The following is a 15,195-nucleotide window of genomic DNA, read 5'->3' on the forward strand; positions in this document are numbered from 1 at the left end:
TGTGAGATACAGCAATGGCTACCCATGACACGTGGAAAGAGACGAACTGATTTAAATATGCCTTTTTGGCACAAATTGTAATGAAAGCATTTGATTGCTTTAAAAAAAGGTTGCTTTAAGTAGCATGCCTAGACTGCATAACCAGTAATGTATTACATTCTACCAAAACTAGAATTTAGACGTGTCATTTTGGAATAAACAAAAAATTAACTGAGTGTAATAGCGCTTTTCCACTGCGTGGTATGGCACAGGATGGTTTGGTATGGCTCACTTTTGGGGAATTTAGTACCACGTTGGCTGAGGTTTCAGGTGAGTCGTTCCATTACCAAAACTTGACATGTAAACCCTGCTGATCACTGATTGGCCAGAGAGAATGCTCACTATTGAACTTGTAACACAAAACACTAGGTCTGCGTTTCCCAAAATCATTGCAAGCTTAAGTACATGGTAGACCTATTTAAAAAAAAATTGACCTATGCCTTTGGGAAATGCAGCCCAGTCCTGCTAGATTTAAATCAGCAAAGCAGTGTTTCCAATTTAGCCATTTTGTAGCTAGATTTAGTGAATTCCCCACCCCACTTTTTCAAAATTTAGGCACACATATAGCAACTTCTTGGACAAAACCTTATCTAAGCTCTCATCTTGCCCACTGATCTGTATTCATCTTTCTATAGATCAGTGAATTTGCTGTCATGATGTCATTTATCTTCCAGATTTATGATGTTAGCTACTTTAAATTGAATTACTTGGCAACACTGCAGCGAAGGATCGAATGCAGCTTTTTGTTAAACGACCCCAAAATGGCTGCTTCATGTCATTTGAGAAAGTACAAAAATACCTCTCATTATTAATTGATGAGCAGATCCAGTGAGAGCTTAATAGGGCCATATGGAATAAAAACATTTTTTACTTTACATCTTTGTGCCGTGTTGACTGTGATGTCGTAGCAGTAAAGGTGGTGCACCGAAAACAAGATGTATAATCCTGCCATGAGCCACGGAGAGCTGATTCATACCACGCAGTGGAAACACTCCAGAAATTGGCCATTGGTTCAGCAGTATGGGTTCTGAAAGTGTAATATTTAGTATGTGTATTATAGTTTGACGTTGTCCTGCTTGCCTGGTGAACAAATCAATGAAATTTGAATTTGAGTTGTTTGCTATGTGTGAATTGTGGGAGATTTTCTTTGCTAAAACTTTAGATGCATTAGCCCACCGGAGCTTCAAGAATAACCTGCTGTTCAATCCTGTTACCAAAGTAATTTGTAATAAAAACAATAAAATATATTTAATTTATAGGAAATAACTATACACACACACACACACACACACATATATATATATATATATATATATATATATATATATATATATATATATATATATATATATATATATATATATATATATATATATATATATATATATATATATATATATATATATATATATATATATATATATATATATATATATATATATATATATAGATATTTATGTATCTATTTTGTGTATTTATGTAATTATTCATGTATTTAAATAACTAGCTGGTCACAACAGGTAGGTGATTTAGTATAAAACTGCAATTAATTAGTTTTAAGTTTTCACCTATATTCAGACACGAGCTGATAGCATATAAAAAAAATGAAGATTTCTGAAGATTAAGCACCTTGATTAAATGTTTATCTAAAAAAATTTCAAGCCTTGTTTTTATACCCTTTTTATACAAAGGGAAGTTAAATTAAAAGATAAATATTTGTGAGCAGTACGAAGGAAAAGGGTATGAGGTGAAGGGTGAAGTCTTCTCAAGGCTAATTGGGCAACCACTAGCTAAATCACTAGATATTTTGTTTTGGTTTTGTTTTTTTGGGTTGTCTTTTTCTCTTTTTTTTTTTTTTTTTTTTTTTTTTTTTTACTGTAAACATCCGTATTCATGAAAAACATGGTATCTAAGCTTCCCTCTTGCCTAAAATGCTTGTCCTCGTGACTTGGTTCTGGATGGCTTACTACGTTGATTAATTTGGTTTCTGTATGTTTTTTCTGTGTTGATTATGTGTGCATATCAGATGACTAGAGTGACCCAGGCTACACTACTACACTAGCCTGACTCAAGGCTTTGTTTTCCAAGCCACTATACCCGCCGGGGCCCACGCTGCCTTCAAGGGGGGAATGTGACCAGGAGCGTAGCCGCTGAACCTTCCGAGATGGACACCTTGTCTCTTTTTATTTTTTTTTTCTTTTCTTTTATTTTCATTTCCTTTTTTTTTTTTTTTTTTTTTTATTTCTCTCACATGTTGTCCCTTTTTACCTCTTAGAAGAGTTGCATATTCATTGTATTGTTTTTCTTTTTTTGTTTTCCTGTCCCCTTGTCCCTCGTCCCCAATCCCACAGTTGCACTCCTTTGCCTGTCTTTGAATGCTGTCCAGGTTGACTTGCCGCCCAGTATTGGAGGGAAGTTTGAACGGTACAAGGGCAGCTCTTACTGATATTTAATGCATTAAGATTTCCTCCTCTCTCTCTTTCTTTCGCTCCTCTTCACTGATCTGCTCAGGGCTTTACCTTGAAAAATTATTTCTTCATTATTTAATATAACCACACAGTGCCTCTCAAAAATATTCTGACTCTTCTCCAATTTTCTGTTTTTACTGAATTATATATACTGAAATATTTATATATTTTTTCAGAGCACTAAATTGAACGGCAAATTTAGTTTGAAAATATTCTTAAATGTTCTTAATTATTTAATTTCTTAAATTATTTTTTATCTTTTTGAAAACTTTAGTAGCAATGACCGTTACATTTTGAGAAAAGTGTATAGTTACGTTTAGATGTTTGATAGCTGCTTGAACAATATTGGATTGAAAATCCAGAATCGTGCACCTCTAATTTTTTCTAACAGTGCCAATGAATGAGCTGTAGTTCAGTAAAATGACAGAATTGCTAATAGAGAGTTTTTATTTTTGCAAGGCACTTTTGTTAAATTCACTGTAATGACAAGAAATAAATCCGTTCTTCTAATAAAGCTCACAACATTGCACATGTTAACTCCGTTGCATGGTTTTGGGGAACATTGTGTTTAGAGTAGTACTGAAGTGGCTTAAAGTCACATTTGAGGTTTTAGTACAGTTCTTAACACAAAAGCACAGTTCTACCAAGCAACAGTTAGTTTACCCAAGAGTACTGTAGCCACTGTAAGCACAAAGCATGCGTATATACTGTATGTTGTACCAACACTGGCTGAAACGTTTTTGGAAAAATGATTTGTTGCTAACTTTATTGTGAAGGCCATATTTTAGGGGACACAGTTTGAGGGGGGATTTCTCAAAGACACTTAAAATGTTCTTTTCTTCTGTATCTGATGTTCTATGTGCTATTAGTGTGATGCAGCCAACATGAACGGTTGTCTTGTGTTGCACACCCTTTCCAACACTGCGACACGATCGCCCCAGGGAGAAAAGCACCCATGCTTGATATCGTATGGTTCATGACCAATATGTTTCCAGTACAGGTGACCCATACCACAAAGTGTTAACTCATTCTCGACATGTTCTGTTCTGATCTTCTTTTTTTTTTTTAAAAGAGAGAAAAGGACAAAGCACAATGTTCTTTTCTCTGTTTTTCTGCAAAAGTCATCCTGTTTACAGTATGTCTTGTGTTGATAGTAAAAAAGAGAGTAGCTATGCTAGTTCAGATTCTTCATGGTCGGGGTTGGAAGTGCTCAGGGTGGGTGTTAGAGCGCTAGGCTGTTGGAGGACACTCTTTTGAATCTTGGGTCGTAGGTGAAGCAGTTGGAGACATCTCCATTGGCTTCTCTAATGCCGGTCCTCTTGTTCTTCAGGAAAAATCCCTGAAGAGGCAAAGGCACTCTCACTTTTGGCCCCCGCCGCACCAGTGGCCAGCCTGATGAGCGGAGGAGGACTTCTGCCCATTCCTAGCCCCGCTACACTACAGAATGTAAAACTCTCACAAATTAAGGCTGGAATACACAACAGTGCTGTTCCCCACGTTTTTGCCCAGAACTGCAGTTTGGAGGAGCCAGAGGTAGTTGATTAAAAAGCAGAAAGTTAGCAGAAGTTCTAAGTTTTTATTTATTACTTTTAGAACACTTGTGACCCTGGACCAAAAAAATGTTTGCACCCTCAGAGTCCAGCTTTTGGAATATGGCTAAATACTCTTAGACAAATGTTGCAACATTTTATGAATGAACATTTCATAGAATGAAAATCTTATTTATTCATATGATCTCAATATCTAAAAACTAAAACGTATGGTCCAGGGTCACATATTGTTTTTATGCCTTACATGTCTACTAATAACGAGACTCATGTTTCTGCATGAACGTCCTGTGTCAGCAATGACAAAGTCTTGTAGCGTAGGATGAAATTTTTTTTAATTTTCAAAGTTGTCGAGTGGATCATTCCTAGTGTTTAAAATTCTTTTCAGATTTTAAAGTTGTGTTGTGTATTCCAGCCTTTACTGATTTATGAGAAAATGTAATCTACATGATCAGCTGCATGCTACAGATTTGCTGTCAGTTGCTGTCACTAAAGTCTTATATTTGTTGGTGGACAGCGTGGTCTCCCTTTAGCTAATCTGGGGGTCCTGAAGTCTAATTTGGACACATCTGTGGCGGCTCTAAATGCAATTGCTTCACAGCCTCCGCTAATGGGAAATGTAGATCCCTCTAAAATTGATGAGATCAAGCGGACGGTGTATGTCGGAAATTTGAATTCTCAGGTATGTGAAAATGAAATGAATTCATTCATCTCATTGTATTTGTAGTATATTATAACAGTCTGCATTAAGCTGAAATAATCAAGATGCCATTGAAAATTCAAGAATGAAATTACGCTCCAACATAATTGTTGTTACCAGTACATGACAAATTATTCGAAAACTGAAACTAATTTAAGTTGGCATCAAAAATGACACAAGCTTTACTATTGTCTTACAAGCACACATTGTACTTTCAATGTCTTTCAGAGCACCACAGCAGAGCAGCTCCTCAAGTTCTTCAAGCAAGTGGGAGATGTTAAGTTTGTTAGAATGGCAGGAGATGAAACCCAGCCTACACGTTTTGCTTTTGTGGAGTTTGCTGATCAGGAATCAGTAGCACGAGCGCTTACATTTAATGGAGTCATGTTTGGTGACAGACCACTAAAGTGAGTGTTCTTTTTTTAAAAAAAAAAAACTCTTCTGAACCCTTTAAATACACACAACAACCTATGGGTTTTCAAAATTTTCAGTGCATCCTTTCTAATCTGTGCTTTTTAGGATTAACCACTCCAATAATGCAATAGTGAAACCTCCAGAGCTCACACCTCAAGCCGCTGCCAAAGAGCTGGAGGATGTGATGAAGAAAGTCAGAGAGGCTCAGTCAACCATTGCTGCTGCTATTGAGCCAGGTATGTCTTCTCTCACCTGCAAACACACAAACAAAGTGATGCTTTTTCAAAATGTGTTGTTGTTTTTTTTTATTAATGAGAGGTTTGTTTCTTCTAGAAAATAAAAACCGTTCATCCAGTAGATCTAGGCGTTCCAGAAGGTCCAGATCTCACTCCCTCTCCCCATCACACTCACGAAGAAAGCGATCCAGATCCAGGCACAGGTAAATGACACACATCCTTAAACATGCTTACCATGTTACCTCATGCAATCTTAGGAGCTCTGTAAGCTACAGGCTACTCCGAGTTAAGTAGGTAATGTACTGTCAAGCTAACTTTTGAAAAAGTAACAGACAGTATTGATAATCTTTAATATTCATGATCTTAAAAAAAAAATGTAAATTTGATATTAACATTACTACAAATATGCTACATTAAATAACCTGGGCTTTGCTTGTTAGATATGTTCGGACATAAATTCCACTTATGTTTTATTTATTATGGTCGAATGTAGCAATATTTACTGTAAAATTATTTCATTTTTTTATGTTTAAAGGGGACGCCTGTCCCAAAGATCAAGACAGAAGGTGAATGACTCTCGTGGGTCCCATAAGAGGCGCTCACGTTCTCGAGAAAAGAAACACAGCCGAAGTCGATCTCATTCTAGGTTAACCTTCACCACCATTTCGGCATCTTTAAACTCAAATTCTGCTTTTGTCCAACAAGGGACATTTCAGACCAGTGTTGTCTCTTATACCCAGGGACCGAAGGAAGGACAAGGACAGCAAAATAAAGAAGGAAGGTGACTGGGAAGAAAAGAGGCCACGGGACAAAAAGGGAAGGACGCCTCCTAAAGGCTACAGTGGTTCTAGATGTTCCCGGAGCATAAGCAGGTCAGAACGTGTCTATATGAAATATGAAACTAAGTTTTCATTCTTAAAATATAACCTGCAATGCAAAAAAGAACCTAAACCCCTCATATGATTGTAAAACATTTTGGGTATATGGCAATACAAAGTAAAGCATTAAATAAATGATTCATTCATTAATAAAACATTTAGTAAAGTTCAACAATTAAAAAAGTTGAGAAAATTTAAAAAACAGAATCAATAAATCAAAATGCTAAAAAATATTTTTAGTCAAAAAAGTGAAGCCTGGAAATCATTAATTGACCAAAGTAGTAAACAATAAAATTGTATTTTATTATATTATATTATATTTAATTTGCTACTCTTAGTGCTTTTCCACTAAAATAAGTCTTGTAATACAATTTTATATCCATGCATCCATCCATCCATCCATTTTCTTCCGCTTATCCGGGGGCTAGGTCACGAGGGCAGCATTCTAAGTATTGATGCCCAGACTTCCCTCTCCCCAGACACTTTCTGGAGCAGCAGGTCTTCTCCTAGCTCCTCCCGAGTTCCTCACCCTATCTCTAAGGGCATCTTGTATCTGGAATCTCATCCTTTTGGTCATGACCCAACACTCTTGACCACAGATGAGAGTAGGAACGTAGATCGACCAGTAAATCAAGAGCTTTGCTTTGCAGCTGAGCTCCTTCTTTACCACAACAGACCAGTACATCAACAGTAAATCAAAGCTGCTTCTGTCAATGTCTGCTTACTGGAACAAGACTCCAGAAGTCTAAATTACTGAGGCCAGTCCACCAACCAAAAGAACCAAGCTGAGAACCATGACCTCAGACTTGAATGTGCTGCCCGAAACTGCCCCAGTGCAATCTGTAGGTCCTGGTTTGATGCAGCCAACAGGACAACATCATCCTCAAAAAACAGAGAAGAGATCCCCTCCAGACCTAGAAATCCTGTCTATTAAGGAACAGGATTCGGTGACAAAGGGACATGGTCAGAATGCTTCTGGGAAGAAGTCTGAATTTCAAATCCAAGCTCACACCTGACAGCACATGCAAAAGGACTCCCAGGACAGCCCCCAGGACACGAGGGACATGAATGCCTTTTCAAATACCCTGAGGACTGGATGGGCAAACTTCCTATGAACCCTCTAGTACCCTGCAGAGGGTATAGAGCTGGTCTAGTGTTCCACGGCCAGGATGAAAGCCACATTGTTCGTCCTGGATCTGAGATTTGACTGTCGGACAAATTCTCCTTTCCAGTACCCTGGCATAGACTTTCCTGGGGGGGCTGAGGAGTGCAATTTCCCCCTGTTTTTGGAACACATCCTCCTGTCTCCCTTTTAAAAGGAGGAACCACCACCCCGGTCTGCCCCAGCATCCACGCGATGTTGCATCCAGAGACCTGAGGCACTCAGAGCGGATCACGTCCACTCCCAGTGTTTTGCCAATGAGGAGCTTATTACTTACCTTGGTGACTTCAGGCCGGGGGGTGGCCAAGTTCTCCTCTGCACCCCCGGCCTCAGCTTCCTCAGTAGAAGACGCATTGGCGGGATTGAGGAAATCCTGGAAGGCCCGACAATGTCCCCAGTCAAAGTCAGCAGATTCCCACCCCAACTGTATATAGTGTAGGCAGGGCTGCATCCCCCTCCTGAGGTGTCAGACAGTTTGTCAGAACTTCTTTGAGGCTGTCCAATAGTCATACTCCATGACCTCACACAATCACACAAGACCTTTTTGCCTCCACAATCACTTAGGCCGCAGTATGCTTGGCCCACTGCTGCCCACGGAAGGCTGGCCTCACATCGCTCGTTTGGGCTGAGCCTGGCCAGGTCCTGTGGGGTGGCCACCAGGCCCGCACATGCAAGCTCCAACCCCAGGCCTAGCAATGACATGACCTTGTTTCGATCTTTCTCCATACGAGACTGTGGAATGCTCTTTGTTTAGCTTGTCTCCAAGGACCTGTTTGCCTTGGGAGACCCTCCCAGGAGAATATAACCCCTGGACAACATAGTTCCTACATAGGTCATTCAGGCACTCAATCCCCTCCACCACCTTAAGGTGGTATCTCAGGAGGCACAATTTTATATTAATGTATACATTTAGTTTGAAGGAAAATTTTTGGCGTTCTTTGGGCAAAAGGTTTAAATTACTTTTTCTTAAATTAATCATGATTAATTTCACCTAACATTGACATTTTAATAAATACTTTTTAATTGTAGTAATTTAAATAGTAGTGATTTCACATTCAATCTTAAAATTAATGTAGAAACAACAGTTTTATAGACCTTATATTTTTAATATTTGTTTACTGGCATCTTTATGACTTTACAGTGTCTCTGTGAAGTTTTTCTTCCCCTTAATACGCCCCCATTAACAGCAGCCATTTAACATTAAAGTATAATTGAGAACTATTCATTTTTACATTTATGAGACGTTTTTACCAAATTACCAACTGCTGATTTTGGCATAAACCCATTGTAATAAATGTCACATTTTGGATCTGACACATGCTTGGCTTTATTTATGCTTTGATGTCAAATATATAACAGCTAACAGTACAGGAAAATGTGGTTTTACTGACATCTGGCCTAACAACTCATCTGGCTGCAGTTGATTGTTGTTCTATTGCAATTTTTGTCAAGAAAAAGAGAAGCAGCAGTTGTGAGTTGGGTGGCCAACCCAGGCTCTTTTCCCTTTCTTTAACTGTGTTAAAAGCCTGCTTTAACGCACTAATTTTAACAGCACTAGAAAGCACTAAAAGTTAGCCTGTGTGTATTTTTTTCTCCTTTATCTCTCAGAGGCCATAAGAAAAGAAGCAGATCTCGATCCAGGTCACCAAAACAGAGAGCCAGGTCACCATCGCTGTCTAAAAGGTTTACTGTGTGTAACTATTTGTGTCTGACATTATTGTTTGATCAGACTCATTATAAAAAGTTGAATCTCTTCTGTATATTTTCAGAGGCAAGAAAGACAAAAAGAAGGATAAAGGACGGGGCAGTAGCAGGGAAAGGACAGAGAGCTCAATGTCCAGGAGGAAAAATAGGCATTATGAACATAAAGCTAAACCATCACTGGTGTGTCCAATTTATATTTTAAACACTCACCTCATTAACGTTTACACATATTGATGATTTTAGTGCAGTCATTTTGATCTGAGTTTGCGTAAATTAACTCCAACGCAAATACTTAGCACTTACATGGCACTATTCACGTTATAAGTCACCATCCCTTGTGGTTTTGATGAGACTACGCCAGTGTGACGGTTAGAGCAGTGTGGTGCTAAGCAGATTGGAGCAGCTAGTGTCAATGAGTTGCCTTTTGACCCATGTCGATTTCTTATAATAGTTTCAATGGAAACCGGTTATCCAACAAGCTAAAATGTGTTGTATTGCTGTTATGTTTGAATACTGAAGCGATGGATGGAAACTCTATACCTTTAATGTTCCTGTTGATTCTCATGCACCTCAAAGAGCTTACTATGCATGTTTAGTTTCAATAATTTGCACAATCTGTAGCTCAGCTGTATCATAGAGTGCTGCTCTAGTTTTTATAGATAAGAAACAGGTGACACAGCCGATCCTCTCAAAGATCAACTTCCACAGTCTTATTTTCACCTCTCTGCCTCTGATAACCATCAATGCGACTGTTTAACCGTAAAGCTTTTCTGTTTTCCCCATATGTCATACTTAAGTGTAGTGTTTTACAAGCATTATGTGAACATTAATTATATGCGTTGGCCAATAATTGATTTAAAATGTTTGATAAAGTACTGAAAAATATTATAATTACATAAATATCCATAAATATATAAGTTTTGTGTCAATGTTAGTGTTGTTGAAACATTCACCTCTGGCTTGTTCAGTAGGGGACACTTAACTTCTAGCGATTATCGTCGATTTGATTACAGAGACCGTCTCTGCATTTAATAACAAATCTCAATCTCCTCATTATTATATATCACTATCATTGTGTTTTCTTATTTTTTACTGTAGTTAAAAGCACTATATAAATAAGTGGTTGATTGATTGATTGATTGAAAGAAGACTTTCATGTTTACCAATGTTTAATTGATCAAAAATACAATAATATAATTAGGTAAAATGGTAATATTGTGAAACATTATTACAGTTTTCTATTTTAAAATATAACATATTCCTTTGATGGCAAACCTGAATTTTCAGCAGCCATTACTCAGGAGTTCAGTGTCACATCATCCTTCAGAAATAATTCTAACATTCCTATTAGCAATGTTGAAAAGATCTGCCTTTTATTTATTTATTTATTTTAGCGGGAACAATGCAAATTTTTGCAGGATTCTTTGATGAATAGAAAAAAAAAATTGTGTGAGGTACCTATAGTTTTTTTTTTTTGGGTGGACAGGCTGAAAAATAAATATGTTAAAAAAATGATTATTTAAATAAAGCTTTCAGATTTCCTTTCCTCAGTCTTTGCTCTGATTTTACAGATGGAGAGGTGCTGCGAGCAGGTGGAGCCGGAGTATGACAGTGACGTGGATGGGTCGGGTTCTGTAGGTAGTGAAGACGGGTCTCCTCGAGCTCATCTCAACGGCGGCTATAGGGGCGCTTACGCAGAGGAGGATGATCTCTCTGCAGCTGAGTGATTCACGTGTACCCATAATGCCGAGGACAGAGACGTTGTCTGGAGAGCACAGCTCTCATGTATCATGTATCACACTAACAGCTTTCACTCCCTTTGAAGTGCTTTCTCTTGCGTCCATTGCTGTGTGATTATAGGCTTCTGAAAACATTTTGTACTGCTGTGAATAAGCTACTCGTTATATTATATTCATATGGATGAAAATGTAAAGTTTTGGATAGATCTTTATTGTGCTGAGAGATGTGGAATATTTAATGAAGGTGCTTGTGTTGAGGTCACTTTTTTTTTTTTTTTATCGGTTTTTGGCATGTAACTTTGTGTTTACATTCTTGTGGGAAGATCTATTTCATGCAATTTTTTTTTCTCTTTTTGGTCCATCTTACAAGCCATAATTAGTATGAATCTAGAAAAAAAAAATTCTCTCCAAAATCCAAATAATATATTTTACATGCAATAATGCATATTTTAGGGTGGTTTGTTTTTTTGGGGGGGGTTTTTTGACATTTTAAGTGCATTTTTCTTAAGACGTCGTTACTGCATTATGCAATGTTTTTTTATTTAATTTATTTTTACTTAACATTAAAGTGGAAAAGGAGTTGCTTAATTGTGATGAAAATAATGGCAGAAATTGATTTTGGGTTACCTCGGGATCCACCTACTGTACCTAAATTTCTATTTACCGAGTTAAAAAAAACATAAATACATTTATTACACGTGTGCTATAACACTCCAGGTGAACTGTGTTGAAACACAGTGCAAGTTAAAAGTGCCTAGACAGAGTTTATGTGGCAACTAAATATTTATTGACACAATGTAAATCAAGTCAAAAAGAGTTATTTATCTAGTATTATAGGAATGTCTGTGAAAATGCATAGTTTTATCCTTATTTTTTAGCAGTATTTCATTTGAACCAGTGTATACAGTCCTACAGTAATCTTCATACAAAGTATTGTTGTGTGTTATATATTCAGATGTTCAATAGGTTTTCTAAGAAGCCTTTACTGATTGATGAGCACAGTGGTTGCTGTCTCATTCAGCATAACTACAATTTAAGATTTACGCTTCTGAATATTATTTATTTTTTATACAGTCTTTTTTTGTTCAGTCTAATTTTGTAAGTGGTTATACATCATTTTATACAGTACTTGTTAGCAGCAGAGCTAATATGAATAAGAAGTAACTTCTTAATGATATTGGTTTGTGTGATATTGTGCATCTCTTTAGACATACAAGTAAAAAAGATTTTCCCTAACACAAAATTTACATTAAAGAGTTTATCAACTGCAGTGTTTTTCTTGTGTAATTGAATATGCTTGCACATGTACTATATTTAGTTTTTGAAGGTTTTTAGAGTGTTAGCACAAGGACAATTTAAAAAACCACACACCAGACACATACTTGAGTGCAGAGAATTATTATTTTTAAGGAATATATTTTATGTAACATTGCACATTCACATTAAAATATAGTTTAAAGGATTGTATGTACCCTACTATAATAACCTAACCATAACCCTAAGCCTAATCCTTCATTTTATGTAACAGCCCTTAAGTTTTTGTTCTTAAACACTCACATCAGACACATACTTGAAGGCCGAGAATTATTATTTCTAAGCAATATACACTATTCACAATAAGTTGTGTCATACACACAAAGTTTGTTTCAATTCAGAGTTTTGGGATGGGGAGGCAATTGTATTGGAGTGATAGACACACCTCATTTTGTGTTTTCCATGTAATGGTCTCATTGTGTATAGGTTAGGTGCCTTATATTGGGGCCAATGTGGCATCAATTTCAACTTTTTGTGGGCATAAAAAGCTGGTATTGTCAGTAAGTCATTCCAAGTTCCTCATTCAAACAGCCATGAACACACAACGTCACACAACGGTTGAGCAGCGCCACCTGGCCACGGCACGCCTTCGGATCGGTGGCAGGCCGTCAGATGTTGCTTGTGAACCATCAGCAGACTTGCATCAAGACACAGAATTACTGGCAGAGTTCATGACAGACCCAGGAGTGGAGCCCCACGAATGACAGACCGCAACGAATGAAGGACCTATGCACTCAGATATCGTTATGCAAGTGCCGCACAGCTGCAGGCCCGTTTAAGAGATGTGAGGGGTACTAGGGTTTCCAGACAAACCATTCGCAACCGACTCCACCGCTTTGGCTTGAATGCCAGACAGCCGTTGCAGGTGACTCCGCTGACACCAAGACACCGCCGTGAACGTTTGCAGTGGGCACAAGACCATGTGACCTGGACGATGCAGCAGTGGTCCACCGCCAGTGTTGGGTCATTTTGCACAGAAATGATGATCATCACCGTTGCTGGAGAATGCAAGGTGATCGATATGCTGTCGTCAACATGGTCCCCAGGGTGTGCTTTGGTGGAGGAGGTGCAACAGTCTGGGCAGGCATCACCAGTCAGCACAAAACAGATTTGGTTATTCTAGATGGCTCAGTCACTGCACGTTCTTACCTCAGAGACATCAAAGAACCCATCATCATCCCCCATCACACTCACATTGTCAAGTTTTGCTATTTGAGGCTATCCTTGTATTTTTTAAAATTTTTGGTGTAATTCTTAACTTTAACACTAACCCAAATTCTAAACACAAGTGCACACACAATCAAATATCTTGTGTATATGTAATATATTTGTACTCTAACCCTATCCTATCCCTAAACTTAACCATAACCTTAACTCTAACCCTATTCTAACTGTAACCCTAACCCAAACACCCAACCTAACCCTAACCCTGAACACACACACACACACAATCATAAATCTTATATATATTGTATATGTACTCTAAATCTAACTCTAACCCTAACCATATGTTAAACCTAAACATAACCCTAACCTTAACCCTAACCCTATTCTTAAATCTAAACATAACCCTAACCCTATTCTTAAACCTAACCCTAACACTGATCCTAAACCTAACCTAAACCTATATATAATACATATGTACTCTAACCCTAACCCCATCTTAACCCTAACCGTAACATTAACCTTAACATTAACATTTTTTAAAGTAATCTTCCTGACTTATCTGAATTCAATATGATGCAAAAACTTGATGATGTAACAGAAACTATGCACTCTCTTTTTTCTAGCACTTTAGATACAGTTGCTCCTTTGCACTTAAAAAAGATGAAAGAAAACAATCTAACTCCATGGTATAATGAAAACACGCGCACCCTAAAGAGAGCAGCCCGGAAAATGGAGCGCAGGTGGAGAAAAACAAAATTAGAAGTATTTCGTATTGCCTGGCGGGAGAGTATCCTGTCATACAGAAATCATTAAAAACTGCTAGATCTGATTATTTTTCATCTCTTTTAAAAGAAAACAAACATAACCCCCGGTATTTATTCAATACAGTGACTAAATTAACAAAAAATAAAACGTCAACAGGTGCTAACATTCCCCAAGAGTATAGCAGCAATGAGTTCATGAATTTCCTTACTTCTAAGATTGATACCATCAGAGATAAAATTGTAACTATGCAGCCGTCAACTATAGTTTCACATCAGTTAGTGAGCTTTAGATCCCCTGAGGAAAAATTATACTCATTCTCTATTATAGGAGAAGAAGACTTATACAAACTTGTTAAATCATCTAAACCAGCAACATGTATGTTAGACCCTATTCCATCTAAACTATTAAAAGATCTGCTTCCAGAAGTCATAGATCCTATTTTGAACATTATTAATTCATCATTGTCATTAGGTTATGTTCCCAAAACATTCAAACTGGCTGTAGTTAAACCTCTCATTAAGAAACCACATCTTGATCCCAAAGACTTTACAGACCAATCTCTAATCTCCCTTTTCTGTCAAAGATCAGGTTTTAGACTGTACCACAGTACTGAGACTGCTCAATTAGAGTTTCTAATGACCTGCTTCAAAAGTGAAATATGGAGTTCCTCAAGGCTCAGTGCTAGGACCTTTACTTTTCAACCTTTACATGTTACCTCTGGGAGATATTATCAGGAGTCATGGTGTTAGCTTTCACTGCTATGCTGATGATACTCAGCTCTATATTTCAGCGCAGCCTGGTGATTCACACCAAACTGAGAATCTAACAGAATGCATAGTCGATATAAAAAACTGGATGATGAGTAACTTCTTAATGTTAAATTCTGAAAAAACAGAGGTGCTAATAATTGGACCTAAAAACCCCACATATAATAATCTAGAACACAGTCTAACACTTGATGGCTGCTCTGTTAATTCTTCATCATCAGTTAGGAACCTAGGTGTGCTGTTTGATAGCAATCTTTCCTTCGAAAATCATGTTTCTAGCATCTGTAAAACTGCA

At 37.6% G+C, this 15,195-nt stretch overlaps 1 protein-coding gene across 9 annotated transcripts in view; it reads left to right on the forward strand.

Annotated features, from left to right (window-relative positions):
- Window positions 1-12,157, forward strand: part of srek1 (splicing regulatory glutamine/lysine-rich protein 1) — a 16,190-nt gene extending 4,033 nt beyond the window's left edge. Inside the window, exons 2-13 of one of the 9 annotated variants that reach the window (XM_043239373.1) lie at window positions 2,066-2,463; window positions 3,377-3,507; window positions 3,838-4,040; window positions 4,572-4,736; window positions 4,983-5,161; window positions 5,274-5,404; window positions 5,502-5,607; window positions 5,940-6,050; window positions 6,145-6,276; window positions 9,053-9,127; window positions 9,214-9,328; window positions 10,720-12,157. In XM_043239373.1, coding sequence (XP_043095308.1) covers window positions 3,477-3,507; window positions 3,838-4,040; window positions 4,572-4,736; window positions 4,983-5,161; window positions 5,274-5,404; window positions 5,502-5,607; window positions 5,940-6,050; window positions 6,145-6,276; window positions 9,053-9,127; window positions 9,214-9,328; window positions 10,720-10,875 — 1,404 coding nt within the window. In that variant the 5' untranslated portion in view covers window positions 2,066-2,463; window positions 3,377-3,476 and the 3' untranslated portion in view covers window positions 10,876-12,157. The other 8 variants (XM_043239371.1, XM_043239374.1, XM_043239372.1 and 5 more) reach the window with 8 other exon arrangements.
- Window positions 12,158-15,195: the final 3,038 nt, after the last annotated feature.

This window comes from Puntigrus tetrazona, chromosome 5 (assembly GCF_018831695.1).
Source record: "Puntigrus tetrazona isolate hp1 chromosome 5, ASM1883169v1, whole genome shotgun sequence".
NCBI classification, from domain to species: domain Eukaryota; kingdom Metazoa; phylum Chordata; class Actinopteri; order Cypriniformes; family Cyprinidae; genus Puntigrus; species Puntigrus tetrazona.